The sequence below is a fragment of the Engraulis encrasicolus genome, chromosome 21, assembly GCF_034702125.1.
Source record: "Engraulis encrasicolus isolate BLACKSEA-1 chromosome 21, IST_EnEncr_1.0, whole genome shotgun sequence".
In the NCBI taxonomy this organism is placed as follows: domain Eukaryota; kingdom Metazoa; phylum Chordata; class Actinopteri; order Clupeiformes; family Engraulidae; genus Engraulis; species Engraulis encrasicolus.
This window is the reverse complement of record NC_085877.1, coordinates 11,038,621-11,057,743: the sequence shown is the minus strand read 5'-3', so window position 1 is coordinate 11,057,743 and position 19,123 is coordinate 11,038,621. Positions and strand designations below refer to the sequence as shown.

The following is a 19,123-nucleotide window of genomic DNA, read 5'->3' as shown; positions in this document are numbered from 1 at the left end:
TGTGACAGTTTAAATTTATCTACAAATCAAGCTCATGACACTACATTAAAGATGGTTCATTCGCAACGTCCATGTAACTAATTGCGTTTTATGCGAGCTGTCACTGAAGTTGTGTACTACACCATGTTCAGTGAGAAATTAGCCTAATTATCATTTTCGGAGAACCTAAGAGAAAACGTCGTCTGTCTGTTTTCATGGTGTTGGCTGTAGACGTGGAACTGGGGCCTAAGAAAATTCGTCGTCATTTGAGTAAAAGACCGCGTCAGTCGTGTGTTTACGCGCATAATGGGATCCTTAAGGACAAATGGAAAAAATACAATGCGCAAAAAATATATTATCCTTCTAACGATATAGCATACGGTAGGCCTACCCCATGGTGTGATGGGTAGCTCATCATTTCATATCAGATAGCTCTAATTTAAAGTTAGAGCTATATTTCATGTTGTCTTTAGACTCTTTAATGTGACCTAGTAAGATTTAATTAAACACACAAACAAGAAAAAATGCACACCATACGCAGCTACTTCAAACGTTTGAATTAAAGTTGGCCCTCATGATGGCACATTTGATGTGCAACTCAGAAGTTCCTGTTATGACAACTGGAAATCCACACGGATGATCCATACATGGGATGTAAACATTTTAACTAATAGAGTTAACAATTAAGTCACCTACATTTAAATTTCAATTAACAATCAACATATCAGTCTGTGTGGCTCCGTGCGCGCGGGTGTAGTGTGCAAAGTAACCAATGCGCTTTATGGAACGTTCTATGGAACGCTATGTAGCATAACGACAATAATATTCTATGGCACTTGCTGCAGCTCTCCGTCGTTAGGATAGGAACAATCCCTGCTGCGGACTTGCGATTTCCAGACTAATCAAACTGTAAGTTTAAATATTACAATATATATAAACTACGCACGTTATGTCTCAACGGTTGAACAGTTGGTAATTTAATTTAATTTAGCGTTAACACTCTTTCACATACTATGCCTTCTACTGTTTAGTAGGCTAGCCTACATGCTACATCTAGGCTACTTTCGCTTTGAACTGAGATGTTTACTGACCTAGACAGTTAACATTTAATACTATTGCCATTTGTAACTAGTAAACAACGCTTGAAGATGATTAATCTGCATGTTTGATGTTTGAATGAACTATGTTCAACTGTAGCAAGATATTCATGCCGTACAGTTAATAATAGCCTAATAACATCGTTAATTCCCCGTTTTCTTTTTTTAGTTTAACTGTTAACAATGAGTCTTGCTTAAGTCTCTAGGTTTTTAGTTCCATAATGAAATCACACACCGCATTTGAACAGGACAGAGTGAATTCTCTCTCTCTCTCTCTCTCTCTCTCTCTCTCTCTCTCTCTCTCTCTCTCTCTCTGAGTGAGCGAGTGAATCAGCAGGACTGATTTACTGTCTTGAAGCCGTCACTTCCATATTGCCAGAACTGTCCTAGTGTGTCCCCTGTAACTGTTACTGTGAGTCCCCCCATAGGCCGGCCCTCTCATTGATTAAAAGTACATCTGACCTTGCGTTCCTTCCCTGTGACCTTGGCAGCGTGAGTGCAAGCGTGTGTGTGCTGGTCAGCACAGCTGCAGTGCTCAGGTGGTGGCCAATGCTCAGACTTTGCTTTCTCTCTCTCTCACTATTTCATATGTTAATTTGTGCTCCAGGTTTTTGCGTGTAATGATGCATATCCAATGCAATAGGCCTACTGTACTTGTCCCCATGACTACTTTTTAGTGTATTACTATATTACTGTCCTAATAATAATATAATACAAGTATACTTTTTCTCTATTTGTTTGTTAATCCTTTGTGTGTGTGTGTGTGTGTGTGTGTGTGTGTGTGTGTGTGTGTGTGTGTGTGTGTGTGTGTGTGTGTGTGTGTGTGTGTGTGTGTGTTCATAATCCTAGGGGCTAATTATGAGGAAGCCTTGTGACGTGCCAGACCCAGGAAGGCATGAAGCTACCACCAACTCCCTTTAAGTCCTCCAGCAGTCCCAGCATGCCTTGCTCCCTATAAACACCCCCTCCTCCATCCCCCCTGACCCCTGACCCGACTGGACCCCTACACAGCAACCCACACATTACCACACACACACACACACACACACACACACACATAGACTCACTTACACACAGCCCTCAGATCCACCCAGCCCCTTTCTCACACACACACACACACACACACACACACACACACACACACACACACACACACACACACACACACACACACACGCACACACACACACTCGTGTACACACACGCCACACTCACAGCAGCGATGGGGCTGGAAGCTGGGCCGGTGCCGCAGGAGAGCGCGGCAGGCACGAGCTCCAGGCGGCAGCGCTACCACAACGTCCGCAGGAAGCTGAGACCCCTCCGCATCATCGGCTTCGTGCTGAGCCTGGCAGCAATAAGCACGGTCCCTTACGTGTACGGTGCCTTGTCCTCCACCTTCTCCTCCCCATCGTCATCCTCCGTTTCCTTCTCCTCCTCACCCTCCATTGAGGCCATTGAGGGCCTCTCGGTTCTGGTCGACGCGTCACTCGTGTCGTCGTCGTCGTCGTCATCGTCGTCATCATCGTCATCTGCGCACGTTAGGACTCTGCTGTCCACGGTGCGGCGTCAGGCGGGCGAGAACTTCTCCCTGGACGAGGAGGAGGAGGAGGACCGGCCCGTGGCCATGCGCTCGTCTTCTTCGGACGGCAACAGCACGTCGGAGGATAAGGGCGACTACCCCCAGGACCTGTTCGACCTGGCACAGCGCCGGAAGGGCGCGGTGCTGCTGCACATGATGGGCATGCTCTACATGTTCATCGCGCTGGCCATCGTCTGCGACGAGTTCTTTGTGCCGGCACTGACCGTCATCACGGAGAAGTTCGGCATCTCGGACGACGTGGCGGGCGCCACCTTCATGGCGGCGGGCGGCTCGGCGCCGGAGCTCTTCACCTCGGTGATCGGCGTCTTCGTCTCGCACTCCAACGTGGGCATCGGCACCATCGTGGGCTCGGCCGTCTTCAACATCCTGTTCGTCATCGGCATGTGCGCCCTCTTCTCCAAGGAGATCCTCAACCTGACCTGGTGGCCGCTCTTCCGCGACGTCTCCTTCTACATCCTGGACCTCATCATGCTCATCGTCTTCTTCCTGGACAACTACATCACCTTCGTGGAGAGCATCGCCCTGCTCAGCGCCTACGGCACCTACGTGATCTTCATGAAGTTCAACGGCAACGTGGAGTCGCTGGTCAAGGGCTGCATCAACCGCAACCAGGTGGTGGAGGTGGAGGCCCAGCCCAAGGTCAGTGCCAATGTCAACTTTTTTTTTTTTTTTCCTGCTGCCGGTCTGTGTGTGTTATCAAGTGTGTGTGTGTATGTGTTTTTGTGTTTGTGTGTGTGTGTGTGTGTGTGTGTGTGTGTGTGTGTGTGTGTGTGTGTGTGTGTGTGTGTGTGTGTTTTTGTGTGTGCGTGTGTGTGTGTGGTGTGCCAGATAGCGCCAGAATTGGGCAGTAGTATACCTGTGTGTGTATATAGAGTGACCCTGTCAAGGTCAGTGCAATGACACTTTGAATCTTTTTTTTTGCTGCCTGAGTGTGTTATCAAGTGTGTGTGCATGTGTGTATGTGTGTGCGTGTGTGTTTGTGTGTGTGTACTTACCCACTCCCACTCTGGTGTTGTAGGCCGTGACCCTACCAAGGTCAGTTGCACTGACACTTTTGATTTTTTGTTGTTTCTGCCTGTGTGTGTGTGTGTGTGTGTGTGTGTGTGTGTGTGTGTGTGTGTGTGTGTGTGTGTGTGTGTGTGTGTGTGTGTGTGTGTGTGTGTGTGTGTGTGTTGTTCCGGAGCCAGGGAGATAGGTGCCCCAGAATTGGGTACTAGTATACCTGTGTGTGTGTGTGGGTGTATGTGTAAGCTTGTGTGTATATACTCACCCATTCTGCTGTTGTAGACTGTGTAAAGGGTCAAATGGAGTGACCCTACCAAGGTCAGTTTAATGCCACTCGTCTTTTGCTTTGTGTGTGTGTGCGTACGTGTTTGCGCGCGCGCGTGTGTGTGTTCCGTACACATGTCTGTGCGCCTGTGTGTGCATACTCTACCACTACTTCTCCAGGCTGTAAGTGTCAGGGGTCATTGAGTGACCCCACCCTATGCTGTGACCAATACTGCTCCCTCCCCAGTCTCCAGTGCCTTGTCTCTCGGATTTCTCGGAGCCAAGTCAGGCACAAGAAACACAAGTGTTTTCCTCCTCTTCTGTCCAATTATGTAAGTTGCAGGGATCAGTGAGTGACATGGCCCCTATGCTCCTCCCACCCGTCATTTCAGCCACACCCCTGACCAGAGGTGTCAAAAGTAAAAGTAAATTCATGGTATAAGTACAGCACTAGCAAATGCTATTACATAGCTGTTACACTATTTACTCCATTGTACCTAATGAGATAGATCGACTATGTTATTATGAAAAACACTAAAAATCTAACAATAATAACCCATCACTAAGTTGATCCAAACCGCACAGAGTTAGCTCATCGTAAGACAAGTACATAGGTGTACTGGTTCCTCAGATAAGCTACCTACGCTGTTTCTTTTTGTGAACTTTTACTTTTACTTTTGACATCATCTCTGTCCCTGACCCTTAGAAGGTCATTGAGTCAGGCGAGGGCGGCGGTGCGATGAGAGGGCAAAGGAAACCCATGCGCACGGTGGACGGACACTTGTGCTACGCTTATGTGGTGACGATCAAAACAGAAGACACATCTCATCTTCGATTTTTCCATGCCTGGAAACAATTAAATATTTCATCTAAAGTGTCTTACGTTTACACCGCAACCTCGCTGTCAGGGCCTGAAGACGGCAAAATCCAGAGAAGTGTGACATGAGGGTGTATGGAACGTGACTATGTTTTGGATTTTTTTGCCGTGTAGACGGAGATGCTACCCGGGTCGTCTTCAAAACTCCCCACTCTGGAAGGAGTCTTCAGATTTTTGCGTCTTCAAGCCCCGATGGTGGGGTTGCCGTGTAAACGAAAGGCACTTCTTATAAGTGCCCCCCCCCCTCCTTTGGATCACTCTCCCTGCCTCCCTTTCATTTGCATCTCTCTCTCTCTCTCTCTCTCTCTCTCTCTCTCTCTCTCTCTCTCTCTCTCTCTCTCTCTCTCTCTCTCTCTCTCTCTCTCTCTCTCTCTCACCTCCTTCTCTCTCCTCATCTATCATTATGAGGCTATTGATTTTAAGAGGCCAGGTGGGCTGTTTTTGCCTTCCCTCAAAATGAATTCTGTCATCTTTTCCCCATCCCACTATTTTTTACTTTTATTTCTTTTTATGATGAAGGGCCACGCTCGGCTGTGTATTTCAGTAGCTTTCAAAGGCATTTCAGTGGCAGAATCGCACACAATGTCATAGAGAGATGATCTAATGAACTCTTCAAGGCTCTCTGAGTGGATGCCGCAGTACTGTACTCGAGGTCTTTTGCTTGTGATGCGTGCGGATATCAGTGGCAGAATAAGGCCATCTCGGAGAGTTCCGTACCTCTCTGTGTTATCGTTCCTTTAAGAATTCATCCCACCGATACCTTATGACCATCAGCATTCAAGCTTAGGCAGTTGGTCAGTCTGCTAATGGCATGGTAAAGGACCTAACAGAAACAGAGATAGAATTATTATTTTTTAATTATATTTATTTATTTGGAACCATTTGCATCATGTTTATTTTTAAAGTATGTTTTTTGTGTGGCTTTTTTACCTTTATTGATAGAGGTGAAGAGTGGGACAGGAGATGAGTGGGAGAGCGAGATGGGGAAGGCTTGGAAAATGACCCAGGCCGAACCCGAACTCGGGTCCCCATGGTTCCTGTTGCCCATTCATCATGCAGTGTTTTATTAGCACAGTGCACCACAGCAATCCCCAATTGCACCATGTAGAAGGAAACATATTTTCACTTGAGAGATTATGTAACACCATAGGCTTGCCATGCGTTTTGGTCTATTGGTAAAGGCAAAACCAACTCTAATCTTAAACCTGTGATACTCACATAACTGAAGCTAAACTGTTACTCCATGCTGCTCCAAAAAAAATGATTCAGCCGAGGCCGTCATCGATTGTAGAGCATGGTTTGGGGCTGTGGAATCTTGGCTAGCACATGGATGCTGCTGTGTATCTGTACCGTGTAGTAAAGGTTAATTAGATGGTAAATTAGGCCTGGGCTATCATTCAGTGGCTTGAATGAGAAAGAGACAAGGGCATTCAGTGAGATGTGGGTGGAAGTCGTTTGGATTAGCACGTTTTTCACTCAGAGTCAGACTCCAGGCTAGCGTATGCCACACACATATCCAGAGACGGATTATGATTCCGTGCGTCCCCAGGACAGACAAGAAGAAGACACTTATTTACTTTAGCCTGCTAGCTGTGCTACGCATATTAAATATAAAATGCTAAAAAAAAAAAATGACAAGCAATTGACAAGCAAAAAAACCCAAAAAATCATGTTTGTCTATGTGTTAAAAAGCATACAGTCCACTGACCAAGGAGATATGAAAAAAAAGGCTTAGAGATGGATCCTGCACGGGGGTGTGGGAGCAGCTTTCAGTGGCGGAGTGAAAATCTGTCTATTGATTGTAATGATTTCAGCAGTCTGCTGTGGCAGCCTGCCTGCCTGCCCGCCTGCCTACAAGCGTGGGGAGCCATTGGCCCTGTATTGTAGTGTCACGCAATGCTATGTGTGTGTGTGTAGCCTTTATGGAGATTTGCTGCAACAGAAGTGAATGCATGACACCCGTGTCAGTCTAGGTTAAGCTGAGGAAATTGTGACCTACTTTTGTATATATTAACCAGCAAAATCCTTGGAAATATGGATATGGCATTGCATTTCATAAGACACGACACATACTGTAAGTTAGGCGTAGTACATCACCGCTGGTCTTCAGTTTTCTACAGTATGCAATCAGAAGAGATTTAATATTCTGAGAAGATGCGGTAGGCCTACGTATATTTATAATACTCTATAGTATATAATGAATAATAATAACTGTAGTATTTGTATCGCACAATTCATACAAGACATGCAGCTCAATGTCCTTAACAGTTAGATTAACAAAATCAATAAAACAATAATGAAATGAAGTAAAGGATAAAGATAAATAAAATAAATCTGATATAAATATAAGCGCAATATGGTTGACAGATACAAGACTGGTGTGTAATTTGCTGATGGTCAGAAGTGTGACCTCTGGGATGTGGATGTACTGTATGTCCTTTGCTAAACTACCTGTCTGTCTGTTCAGGATCAAGCCTCTCCCAGCCTGACGTGATCTCCATTTGTCTTTTGCATTTTGTTCATTCTCATGGTCAGCCATGCCGCCGTGGTGGGACGGGGGTCGGATAATCTTCCTGTGCTCTCTGTGATTTAGCTGTGCAAAAGACTGTAAATGTTTTACGCATTTTTTTTTAAATGACGCCTCCTCTTTCCAGGGATGCTGATGCTTGGTCCGGTGTGGCCATTAGGGCCGGGGCTGGGCCAGTGCTGGGCCGGGTCTGGCGTTATGCGGCTGCGCGGCTGCCCTCTGCAACTCAATACGGTCAGCACGATGATCCGCCCGGATTTAGGTTACTTTGCAACATGACCTGGAAATGAGTTGGAGAGGGAGAGAGAGAGAGATATGATCTTCTGTAAAGCTGCCACTGTAAAGCCGCGTCTAAACCAAGGATTGAGTCAAACTACATAAAGAAAATTTAATTGAAGGACGCCGGATATAGGCATGCTGTCCGTGTGTGTGTGTGTGTGTGTGTGTGTGTGTGTGTGTGTGTGTGTGTGTGTGTGTGGAGTGTATTACATGTATATGCACACTGTCTGTGTGTGTGTGTGTGTGTGTGTGTGTGTGTGTCTGAGTGTTATATACGGCACATTTGAGAGAGGCAGATGCGAGACTGAAAAAGCACTGGTTTGTGTTTTTGTGCAGTGCCTTTTCTCCCCTCTAATGGGTTATTTTAGATACTAGGCACTGCTTCTGTTCCTAGAGCTGAACACATCAAACAGTACACTAGGCGAGAGAGAGAGAGAGAGAGAGAGAGAGAGAGAGAGAGAGAGAGAGAGAGAGAGAGAGAGAGAGAGAGAGAGAGAGAGAGAGAGAAACTGCGTTGTTGCGACTGACCTTGAGCTGAAATGCACCTACAGACTCAGGAAGTGAAAGAAAAGGGGAGACAGAAAACCAAAGGAGGGGGACGTGGGCAGAGAGAGAGAGAGAGAGAGAGAGAGAGAGAGAGAGAGAGAGAGAGAGAGGTATATGTGTGTGTGTTGGGGGGGGGGGGGGGGGGAAAAGAGAGAAAAGGGAGAAAATAATGGAATGCAAGAGACAGAATTGGAGAAAGAGCTTAATACTGGGGGAGGATGGGTGGATAGAGACAGTGAGAAGGAGGAGAGGACCTAGAGTGAGGGAATGAGGAAGAAAAAGAAAGAAAGAAAGAAAGAAAGAAAGAAAGAAAGAAAGAAAGAAAGAGGGGGAAAGCTAGTAGAAGGGAGGGAAGGGGTTGAGATGTTGTCCATGACTCAGGCAAACACTAACTCTCATTCTCATCTTCCTCTTTCTCTTCCTCTCTTGCTGCGAGTCTCTCCATCATCATGTTATTCCTTAGGCCATTTCTCTCTCTCTCTCTCTCTCTCTCTCTCTCTCTCTCTGGTGTTAATAAAAGGCTTTTTAAAGGTCTCTCTCTCTCTCTCTCTCTTCCTCCCTCTCTCTCCCCCTTTATCTCATCCTGTCAGTAAGGCTTTATAAGGTTTCACAATAGCGCAGGATTTAAACGTCTGTTTCACATTCCTCGGAGCGACGCTTACACCGCAGGCTACGCAGGCAATCACAAAGACGCCTATCAACCCTTAGGGTCCTTTCTCCCCAGGCTACATGAAGACGTAAACAATGCAGCACCAGAATAGGGAAAAATATGACTTAGTTAGCCGTACGAGTAAGGACAAAACAGTGTGTCATTTTGATCAAGACTCAGGCCTCTGTGTGTGTGTGTGTGTGTGTGTGTGTGTGTGTGTGTGTGTGTGTGTGTGTGTGTGTGTGTGTGTGTGTGTGTGTGTGTGTGTGTGTGTGTGTGTGTGTGTGTGTGTTTGCGTGCATGCATGCGTGTGTGCCGCATGCTTGTGTGTGTGCGCACATTTGCTTTTGTGAATGTGTGTGTGTGTGTGCATTTGAATGTGTGAAAACACAGTTGGGGCAATGTTTTTCCATTGTTGTCGTATTCACAGAATCACCAAGTGTATAGATAGACATATGGTATATATCCTGTTCATGACCTCTCCTCTTGAAGTTCAAGACGACTTTGAAGGTCATAGTGAAAAGATGCGCTGTGCCACGATTGTCAGCTCTGTGCTGTATGTGTGGGAGTTTGCTGAGGCTGTCAGAAATATCCCCAATTCAGCTTTTTTTTCTTCTCTCTCTCTCTCTCTCTCTCTCTCTCTCTCTCTCTCTCTCTCTCTCTCTCTCTCTCTCTCTCGGTATTATCGTCTAATCCTCCGGGCCCCAAGGACTTCCGACTCCCTTAGAATTTATAATGGCCGCCGTGCCGCAGTACCTCTAATTCTGTCTTCCCTCACAAGTGAGCTAATTAGCCAGCGGCTGCATTTAGTCCCTCGCAGCCCCGGGACCTGCCCCCGAGTCGCCTGCACCCACCCACACCGCATTGCCTTTACTGTGCCGTACCTACCTTCCCATAGTCGCAGGCAGCGACAGGAGTAGATCAGACTAGACATGTACTGTATGTGCGAGTGTATTTTCAAAAATTCTTCATTTTAGTATGCCCTGGTCTGGAAATTCTGTACAGCTCTTGCCGCAGTAGCAGTGACATGACGGAGGGAGAGCTAGACGACACACGCGCATGCACACACGCACGCACACTGCTTGTATGAGAGATGTCCTCAGAAAATCTTGTTTTGCATTTCCATTTAATAATAATAATTAAAAAATGATGATGACCTTTATTGAGGCTAGGACAGTAGAGATAATGACAGGATGAGACCTGGGATTGTGAAATGACCCAGCCCTGGGCTCGAACCTGGGACACCATGGGCATGCAAACCCATTTGTGATCAAATTCCTTAGCACGCCCTGCCACAGCATCACAGGCTTTGTGAATCAGGGGGCAAATAGTGCAAATTACTCATGCAGTCATGCAGATATCTTTTTTTAGGATGTTTGTGGGCCAAGGGCACATATGACTGTGTTTCAAATGCAATTGCATAATGCATATGTGTGAAATTGTTAGCTCGACACATCCATGTGACTGAGTGTGCCTCGGCCACAGTGTTGCACACACACACACACTGTTGAGTTTTTCTGTCCTACACTGAGCCTCATCCATATACAGCTATTGTTACACACGGTATGTAAGCTTAGAGGTCATCGCTGTTTAGGTATCCTCTGATGTTTTTATTTCACTTCATAAATGTAGCTCTTAGGCCGAGCTCAAAGTACAAGACTATTGAAAACCCACCTCGCGACAATAGGTGGAGTGTTTCCCCCCAGGACCATCGCAAGAGATTGTTGTCGGGCAAGATTTCTTGTGTATCTACGCAAATTGTAGATATCACTGTACATAAATAGAACGTTGGGTATTGTCTCTGTGTTTATGATCTGAGATAAAAAACTACAGTTGTGATTCTATGTAAGTTACTGTGTGTCTGGTGTAAGTGTAACGCAATGTCAAAATCTGATACGGGGGTTTAGGGGTTGTCTTCTGCGGGAAAAAAAAATCAAGATTAGGTTGTTAAAACTGTGATTTTAACTTAATATGAGAATAGAAACCAAGGCTTGGGCTTCAGTGGCCCCCTTGACTCTTGGGCCCTTGGGCCTGAGCCCAGTAGGCCTGTGCAGTAATCTGTGCCCGGTTAGGGTTGCAGATTTTACACATTATGCAGCTTTGTGTTTATTAATTTACCATGGGTTGAGACTGTTTTCTCTCTCTATCTTGGTTTTTGTCTTGGTCTTAACATCTTTGGGTAGTGTCTTGGTCTTGGTTTATGTGCAGTAGTCTTGACTAGGAGTCTAGGCGGAGCATGCAGCTAGTCTAATGCAGGTCGTCACTCACTCCTCTAATACTGCGCAATGTGCACTGTACTGTACTCTGTGTGTATTTGTGTATTTGTGTGTGTGTGTGTGTGTGTGTGTGTGTGTGTGTGTGTGTGTGTGTGTGTGTGTGTGTGTGTGTGTGTGTGTGTGTGTGTGTGTGTGTGTTACGCCTGAGGAGCCTTGTGTGCGTCTGACCGAGTGTGACCTGCGGAGAGGGACATGCTGTGAAGAGCTGTCACCCCACGCCGCGCATTTGTCATGTAGCTGGTCAGTAGAGTGTAGGGGGAGAGAGAGAGAGAGAGAGAGAGAGAGAGAGAGAGAGAGAGAGAGAGAGAGAGAGAGAGAGAGAGAGAGAGAGAGATGGTTAGAGAGGCAGTGAAAAAAAGAGTCAGAGAAACAGAGAGAGTGAGAGAGACTGTGTGTGTGTGTGTGTGTGTGTGTGTGTGTGTGTGTGTGTGTGTGTGTGTGTGTGTGTGTGTGTGTGTGTGTGTGTGTGTGTGTGAGAGAGAGAGAGAGAGGGTGAGAGAGAGAGAGAGAGTACATTGCATGTGTCATGTAGTTGGGGGGAGTGATGGCTACTGCTGCTGTCACAGTTCACCTCAGCAGGTGAGATAAGACAAAAGGTGCAGACAGATTAGAGAGAGAGAGAGAGAGAGAAACGGAGTTAGAGAGACTACAGGAGGAGCGATAGAGACACAGATGGAGTGGCAACTTAATTTCAATTAATGATCTTCATAATCCTTGTAATTAGATGCCCGATGCAATTCATTGGTACACTGAACCTGTGCTATCCATGGGGGTGACTGATTCTCAGCTAAAAAAAAAACATTGTAGAAAGAGTAGGTAACTTTAACACGCTGAGATTAAAAAGTCATCAATGTAATGTATACCTTGACTGATACTTACAGTATACTTTCACTCGAATGACCTATTCCAGTATTCGGATTCAAATTCTTTATACAGGGTGTATGCAGGGTTGTAAAAAGTATTAAAAGGTGATAAATTAAAAAGCCCAAATTTAATGGCCTCAAAAGTTGTTAATTTGCTCAAAAGGTATTATTTTTGGAAAAACAAGGATTTTTTTTTTAGTTGCACCATTTTGATACAAAAAAATCTTTGTTTATTCACCGTTTATCACAGTTTTTTCATACACCAGTGATTCGCGCAACAGTAGCCACCTGACCTAGTTCATAGCAGAGTCGTGCCGTAGGTCTATGCCATAGAAAGCAGACTGTTGAACAGTAAGCCTACTCTGGAATCGCACTCCTCCCTTTCGGTCGTCGAAAGTGTAATGTAATGCTAAGATAATGTTAAGAAATTACAAAAGATGTCTTAATACTGACATCGGAATGTCGTGATAGTTGTAAAAAAAATGTAAAGGTAGTGAAAAAGGGTATTAAATAGTAGTAAATTTGACTTCAAGATTTGTGTATATACCCTGTTATAAGATAGCACCTTGAGATGAACATATGTCATTTTTGATGATTGATAAATTACCTTCTTTTTCAACAGCATTATTCTGTCAAGATGGATGTAAACACTGTGCTATTTCTGCTCAGTCAGTCACTAGCCTACATAACACTAATCAATACCATCCGACATTGTTGTGCAGAGGCAATACTTCTGTGAAGCATTTCTCGAATCTCTGTCGCAATTTGCAAAATATAAGGTTTATTCTCAAAACATTTAAAAAACCAAAAAAAAAGGTTTTAAGAACAGTTTAAATAATGGCACGGACACTTTGGATGACCTGCAAAAACCCAGTTTCTTGCTCAAAATCCTTAGTTCTCTCAAAAGTAAGTTTTTGTGTCAATGAACGTGTCAATGCCATCCGAATTGTTAGTCATTGTGACGCAGTGTATGGACAAGATAGACAAATTGATTTGTCATGTTGTCAATTGACTGTAGTACACTTCTGAGGTTCTTTTCTGATGCCAAATGTTGTTTAGATTTGTAAGACTACAGTACATGAATACATATGACTAATTTACTGACATACATTCTCATTGCTCATTCTCGCAAATAAGAAAAAATAGCCAACTGTGGTTGAGGTGTCAAAATACACCCTCTACCACTCCTTTTTCACAGTAACACCTTTGAGACTGTATTTGGTCCCGGGGTGTTAGTAAGTGTTGAATAAACACTGCATTGTTTAAGATGTGGATTACTTCCTGGACTTCATCAAGATGAAGTTCTCACAGAATAACCGTTACTTCCACACATACGGTATACGCATCATGTGTCATTCTCGTTGTTTCTGTCTCCTTCTGTCTCTGTGTTGCTCTCACGGTCTCGATAGTTTTCTCTCTCACTCTTTCTGTGTGTGTGTGTGTGTGTGTGTGTGTGTGTGTGTGTGTGTGTGTTTGTGCGTGTGTGTTTGTTTTTTTGTGAGTAGACAAGCAGAGTGGATCAGCAACGTGTTATGCGCACGCACACGCACACACACACACACACACACACACACACACACACACACACACACACACACACACACACACACACACACACACACACACACACACACAGACACACACACAGTGTTGACCATCCAAAAACAGGCAGCAAGTAGTGAGTGCGTGAGCACCCGCCCCACCAAAAAATACCCATCTGTGTCGGCCATACGAGCAAAGCAGTGTTGACCAACCTAACCTAACCCTAAACAGAGTGAGGGATGGATGCTTTGCCACGCGAGCAGTACAGCCATGTTGGCCAACCAAAACAGAGCGCGGCAGGCCGTCAGGGGCCAGCTTGCGTAACCTTTGTCTGTCTGTCGATGACTCACTCACTCACTCAGCCGCTCCACTCCACCAGACTGTGCGTGTTTGTGTGTGCGTGTATGTAATGCATGTGTGTATACCTTTGTGTGTGCGTGTGTGTGTGTAGGTGTGTGTTTGTGTGTGCGTGTATGTAATGCATGTGTGTATACCTTTGTGTGTGCGTGTGTGTGTGTAGGTGTGTGTTTGTGTGTGTGTGTGGGATGCAAAAATGTGTATCATGTGTCTATCCATACTGCGTACGTACACAGTGTGTGTGTGTGTGTGTGTGTGTGTGTGTGTGTGTGTGTGTGTGTGTGTGTGTGTGTGTGTGTGTGTCCATCTGTAGTGCGTATGGACACCACTGAACACAAATACAGAATGGGCTACAGTGGAGTGGACTGTGCATTGTGAATGACCTCCACGTCCCTCTCATTGATTCCTGACTCCAAAAGAGACAATATACTGAATATGTGTCTATATATACAGTATGAATGTCAAGGACATCCATGGAGGCATTGGCATGCCTGTGTGGAAATAGTAAAGTGGTCAAAAAATAGCTGCACGAGTAGCAAGCAAACAGAGACAGATAAGATTAGTAGCTTTTCAGTTGGATTTTTTTTTTCAACAGGAACTTGCTGTTGTAATAATCACATGATAAACATGAAATGTTGTTGCAATATTAATGTGCCAACAACAACAACAACAACAACAACAACAACAACAACAACAACAACAACAACAGCAATAACAACATGTTCATCAATAAATAATGAAGAATGACTTTTCAGCATTGCCATTGCATGTTTTTCTACCTGAAAACAAAAATCTAACTGTAGAGACAGTGATTTGAAAGTAATTGTTGCATACATAATATAACTCATGATGTGCAATGAATTTGTGATTGTGAGCAGTCGTGGGCTAGTGGTTAGAGAGGTGGTCTTAAGATCAGAGGGCTGCAGGTTCAAATCCGACCCTTACCGCTCCCATTAGCCATTGAAACATAGAGGAAAGAGGAATGTTACAGTTGTGAAATCATTTTAATAGGTGTAACAGAAACTATTTTATGAGGATTCAAACAAAAATAGGCATTTGTGCATAAATATGGGTAGGGCTGCACGATTATGGAAAAAATCATGATCACGATTATTTTGGTCAAAATCATAATCACGATTATTAATCACGATTATTGATTTTTGCAGATTTTTTTTAAAATTATAACAAGATGAAATATAACCAAGAATAAATTACATACGGGGTGAGCAAAATAAAATGAATTGTAATAATTATGTAAAGGTAATGGTATGAAACTGAAGTGGACAGATTTCTGGCCAGAAACACCAGCCTGTCAGTATGTTCTGATTTCAAGGACGCTCTCAAAAGTAGGTCACTATTGCCACGATTAAATCACGATTAAAATCACGAGTTCGATTTCACCATTTTATCACGATTTTGATTATTTTTCGATTAATTGTGCAGCCCTAAATATGGGCACCCCAAAGAAGGCACATCCCTATTTTGTTAAAACCCATATGCAATTATTTCTGTTACACCTATTAAAATGATTTCACAGCTGGAATTTCTGTCGTTGTCTCTCCCTAAAGTTAAACAGATGTTGAAGTTGCTGCTCAATAAGCTCAGCAAGAGACAAACTGATGTGATGATGCCCAAACCTCTTTATCCACCCTATCAAATAAACCCCAACTAAACTATACTAAACTAACATCAATAAGAAACTGACAAAGCTTCTTAAGGCTGACAAAGCTGACGAACAACGGGTGTTTCAAAGCTTCGGTTGTTTCCAAGTAAATCTTTTGGGATGGCATGAACTGGATGAACGAGCACAGCGCGGCAACAACCAAGCCAGACATGATGAGGCCTGGAGTAAACCAGGTTAAGTTAAGAGTTAAATCATATAATAGGAGAGCCTGGAGTCCTCATTTTCTTAGGAAAATGAGGACTCCAGGCTCTTCGATTAGATGATTTACCTCGTAGCATAACCTGGTTTACTCCTGAACCAGCCTTTTAGTATACCCCTCTTCCGTACCGTAAACCCAGTGCTACTCTGCTACTGTTGTCATGGCGAAGGGCATTGCATTGTGCCTCTGGGCTATGGGGTGTGGATGAGCAGGGCTAGCCCCCTTCTGTAGAGTGCACCAATGGAACATACCAGTCCCTTCCACAGAGCACACACACACTGTAGTGCTGTTACAACACCACTGACTGCCATCAATACTGGGCAAGCTGTGCTGTGTGCATGCGTGTGCCGTGTGTGTGTGTGTGTGTGTGTGTGTGTGTGTGTGTGCGTGCGTGCGTGCGTGCGTGCGTGTGTCGGTGTCTTTGTGTCTGTGGTTGGTTGGGTGTGAAAGAGAGAGAGAGAGAGAGAGAGAGAGAGCACTTGGGGGCAAACGTGTCTGTGTGTGTGTGTGCACGCGTCTGTGCATGCGGCCAGCTACCGTAATTAATCAGGCATTAATCATTGTTTGCCTTTCTCTGTGAGTGTGTTTGTATCCGTTGGCAAGGAAGGAGTGCACCACTCGTACACTTACAGTCATCTAATTGGCCTTAAGGGCTGGCCTCATTGAATGCAGTCTAACTGAGGGGCTTGTTGTCTGTGTTGGACTGGGCTGAACTGTCTTGTTGACAGTGTTGACAGAAGCAATCAATCTTCCTGTTGAGGAGGAAGTTTGTCTACTGTAAATTGAACCAGAACCTTCTATTATTATTATTATTATTTTTTAAATAAGACAAGCCAACAACACTCAACTATTCTATTCTATTCTATTCTATTCTATTCTATTCTATTCTATTCTATTCTATTCTATTCTATTCTATTCTATTCTATTCTATTCTATTCTATTCTATTCTAGAGTACTCTAGTCTAGTCTATTTTAAATTGGTTGAGCAATATAATGCACACACTCATTCTCGTGAGTACTAGGTAAGCGTACCCATTAAGTCCACCAAAATCTAAATGTCTTTATTTTTCAATCATCTTCATATATTTTTTTGTGAAATGATTTGTTAAATAGTAAGATTTACCTCTATTCTCAATGTTTATCACTGAGTTGATGTATATTTCAAAGTACAACATGAAGATTTTTTAGGAGAAAAGTGAAAAGTCTGAATGTACCATTGGTACCCTTTAAAATAAGCTCATATAGTTATTTCTCTATCAAAATACCTGGTGAGGTGTGTGAGTTGAGTTTAAACAGTGTAGCCTATATGGCATAAATGGTTTCAGACCAAAATATTCTTCCGAAATGGAAGATTTGCTCAAAAAATAATACATAAAACCTAATTAAATACTGCAGCATCTCTTACTTCATATACTTCATAAAATACTTCATCCAAACAGAGATTTTTTTTTTATTGATTATTGTTAGTTCATTACATTATGCCTTTTTAATCAACAACTTGAGATTGTACAGCACTTTTTATGTTCCTCAAAGGCTTGCTTGGTTAGCATGCCTGCCAGTTTGCATGCACTTCAATGGGGTGTACCATTTAAACCCACCTAGTACCCATTAAGCCCGCCTATACAAAAAAAAAGCTATTTTATGGAAATAATCAGCTCCACAAAACATTTCATGATGCATTTCTTTAAAGACCAATGCCAAACAAACTGGAATATGCTTAGAATTCATACCTAACCACCTTAACTCTTACGGTAGAGTAAGATAAAGATGGTGTGTGGTTGTATCAAGAAAATAGCTGCGTTTGCTCGCTCATGAAACACATCTTTCCATTTGAAGAGAAATGCTATAATTTAGCAAAACACTGCATGTATATCTATAAAGATCATTACATTTACCTCTTAGTTCACTAAATATGAAAGTATTTTCAAAACATTTGACTTGCTAGCTGAAATTCTATGATTTCTGACATGTCCCAAAACAGCAAAGTTTTGAGGCGACTTCTTGTCAGCAGTCCTGAGACTGGATTCACTTGGACGGGGATACCTCAACGATAAAAAATGTGATTTGTTTGCAATAAAAACATTTTGTCAGTTACTAAACCCTTTAATTGGATAGGGTGATGAACAACAAAATCCACCTTTTCCCTTTCTTTAAACTGACCTCAAAGTTGAAAGTGGGCTTAAAGGGTAGATGGGATTAATGGGTACGCTTATCTATTCATTCAAAATAATCCACTTAATTCAAGTCTTGATATTACTTTCAGATTACAATAGGATTATAACGATCATACTATAGGACTATAGTATTTTAGACAATAGGATTGTATTTTTTAAGTTTGTTTTTCTTCATCATTAGTCATGTTTACTTTATTTTAGGGATACATCTATTAGCACTAATGCATAAGCTTACAATGTTAATGCCTGCATAAGTAACTTGTAAGGCATGTACTAAGGAAACGCTAAGGCCTACTAGGTCTTTACTAAGGTTAAATTGGTAATAAATCCCTTATTGTGCATGAACAAGACATTTGTGAATACATGCCTAACAAATGTTTGATTTTGCTTTGTACATGCCTTATAAGTTACTTATACAGGCACATTGTGTGTATTAGTGCTAATAGATGTATCCCTAAAATAAAGTGTTAGGGGAAAGCAGGGACGAATTAAACACTTTTTACTTAACGGTTATTTTCAAAAATATTAAAGCAGATGAAAAGTATTTTGTGATATGATCAACAACCTATATGTGTATTCTAATAGTTACAGTTGTAATTTAACACAACCGTTAAGGTATCACGTTTTTTTTAAACATTTAATGCAACCTGTCGTTTGTTTCATCCGTCCCACACTGTCGGGACGGATGAAACACACATGAGGGACGAATGAAACAGTGTGTTGTAAACAGAAATAATTCACTGTATTTATGAAACACACATGACTATGCACTACTACACTTCTCCTGAGTAAAATATTATACAATTTATCAAACTATGAATGGGTGAGAGATAGCGTTTTTCCACGTGGGCAAATGCGCAAGACCCACATTTCCATTATGGCATTTTTTCTGCCATTCTGATGACTAAATTTCATCTAAATCACTTATTCTATCATAATTATGCAGCTTACTAAAGTCCTGATGCGGGATTTACAGTGGATCCTCCTGTTTTATTTTGATCCTGCTTTAAGTCAATGGGCGAGAGGGACGGATGAAACGGGTGTTTCATTCGTCCCGACAGTGTCTACTGACACTAAAATCCTTTTTACCTGTGAACTCGACAACTTTGACATTTCATACTTTCAGGTATGTTAAAGGAACGATTCATCTGCTGTATGAACATAACATTACTGCATAAAACAACCAAAACAACTTTTGATCACAG

At 43.1% G+C, this 19,123-nt stretch overlaps 1 protein-coding gene across 1 annotated transcript in view; it reads left to right on the top strand.

Moving 5' to 3' along the window:
* Positions 1–810: 810 nt before the first annotated feature.
* LOC134437980 (sodium/potassium/calcium exchanger 2-like) overlaps positions 811–19,123 on the top strand; it is a 105,760-nt gene continuing 87,447 nt past the window's right edge. The window contains exons 1-2 of the mRNA XM_063187553.1: positions 811–888; positions 1,926–3,315. Coding sequence (XP_063043623.1) covers positions 2,299–3,315 — 1,017 coding nt within the window. The 5' untranslated portion in view covers positions 811–888; positions 1,926–2,298. The remainder of the gene's footprint in view (positions 889–1,925; positions 3,316–19,123) is intronic.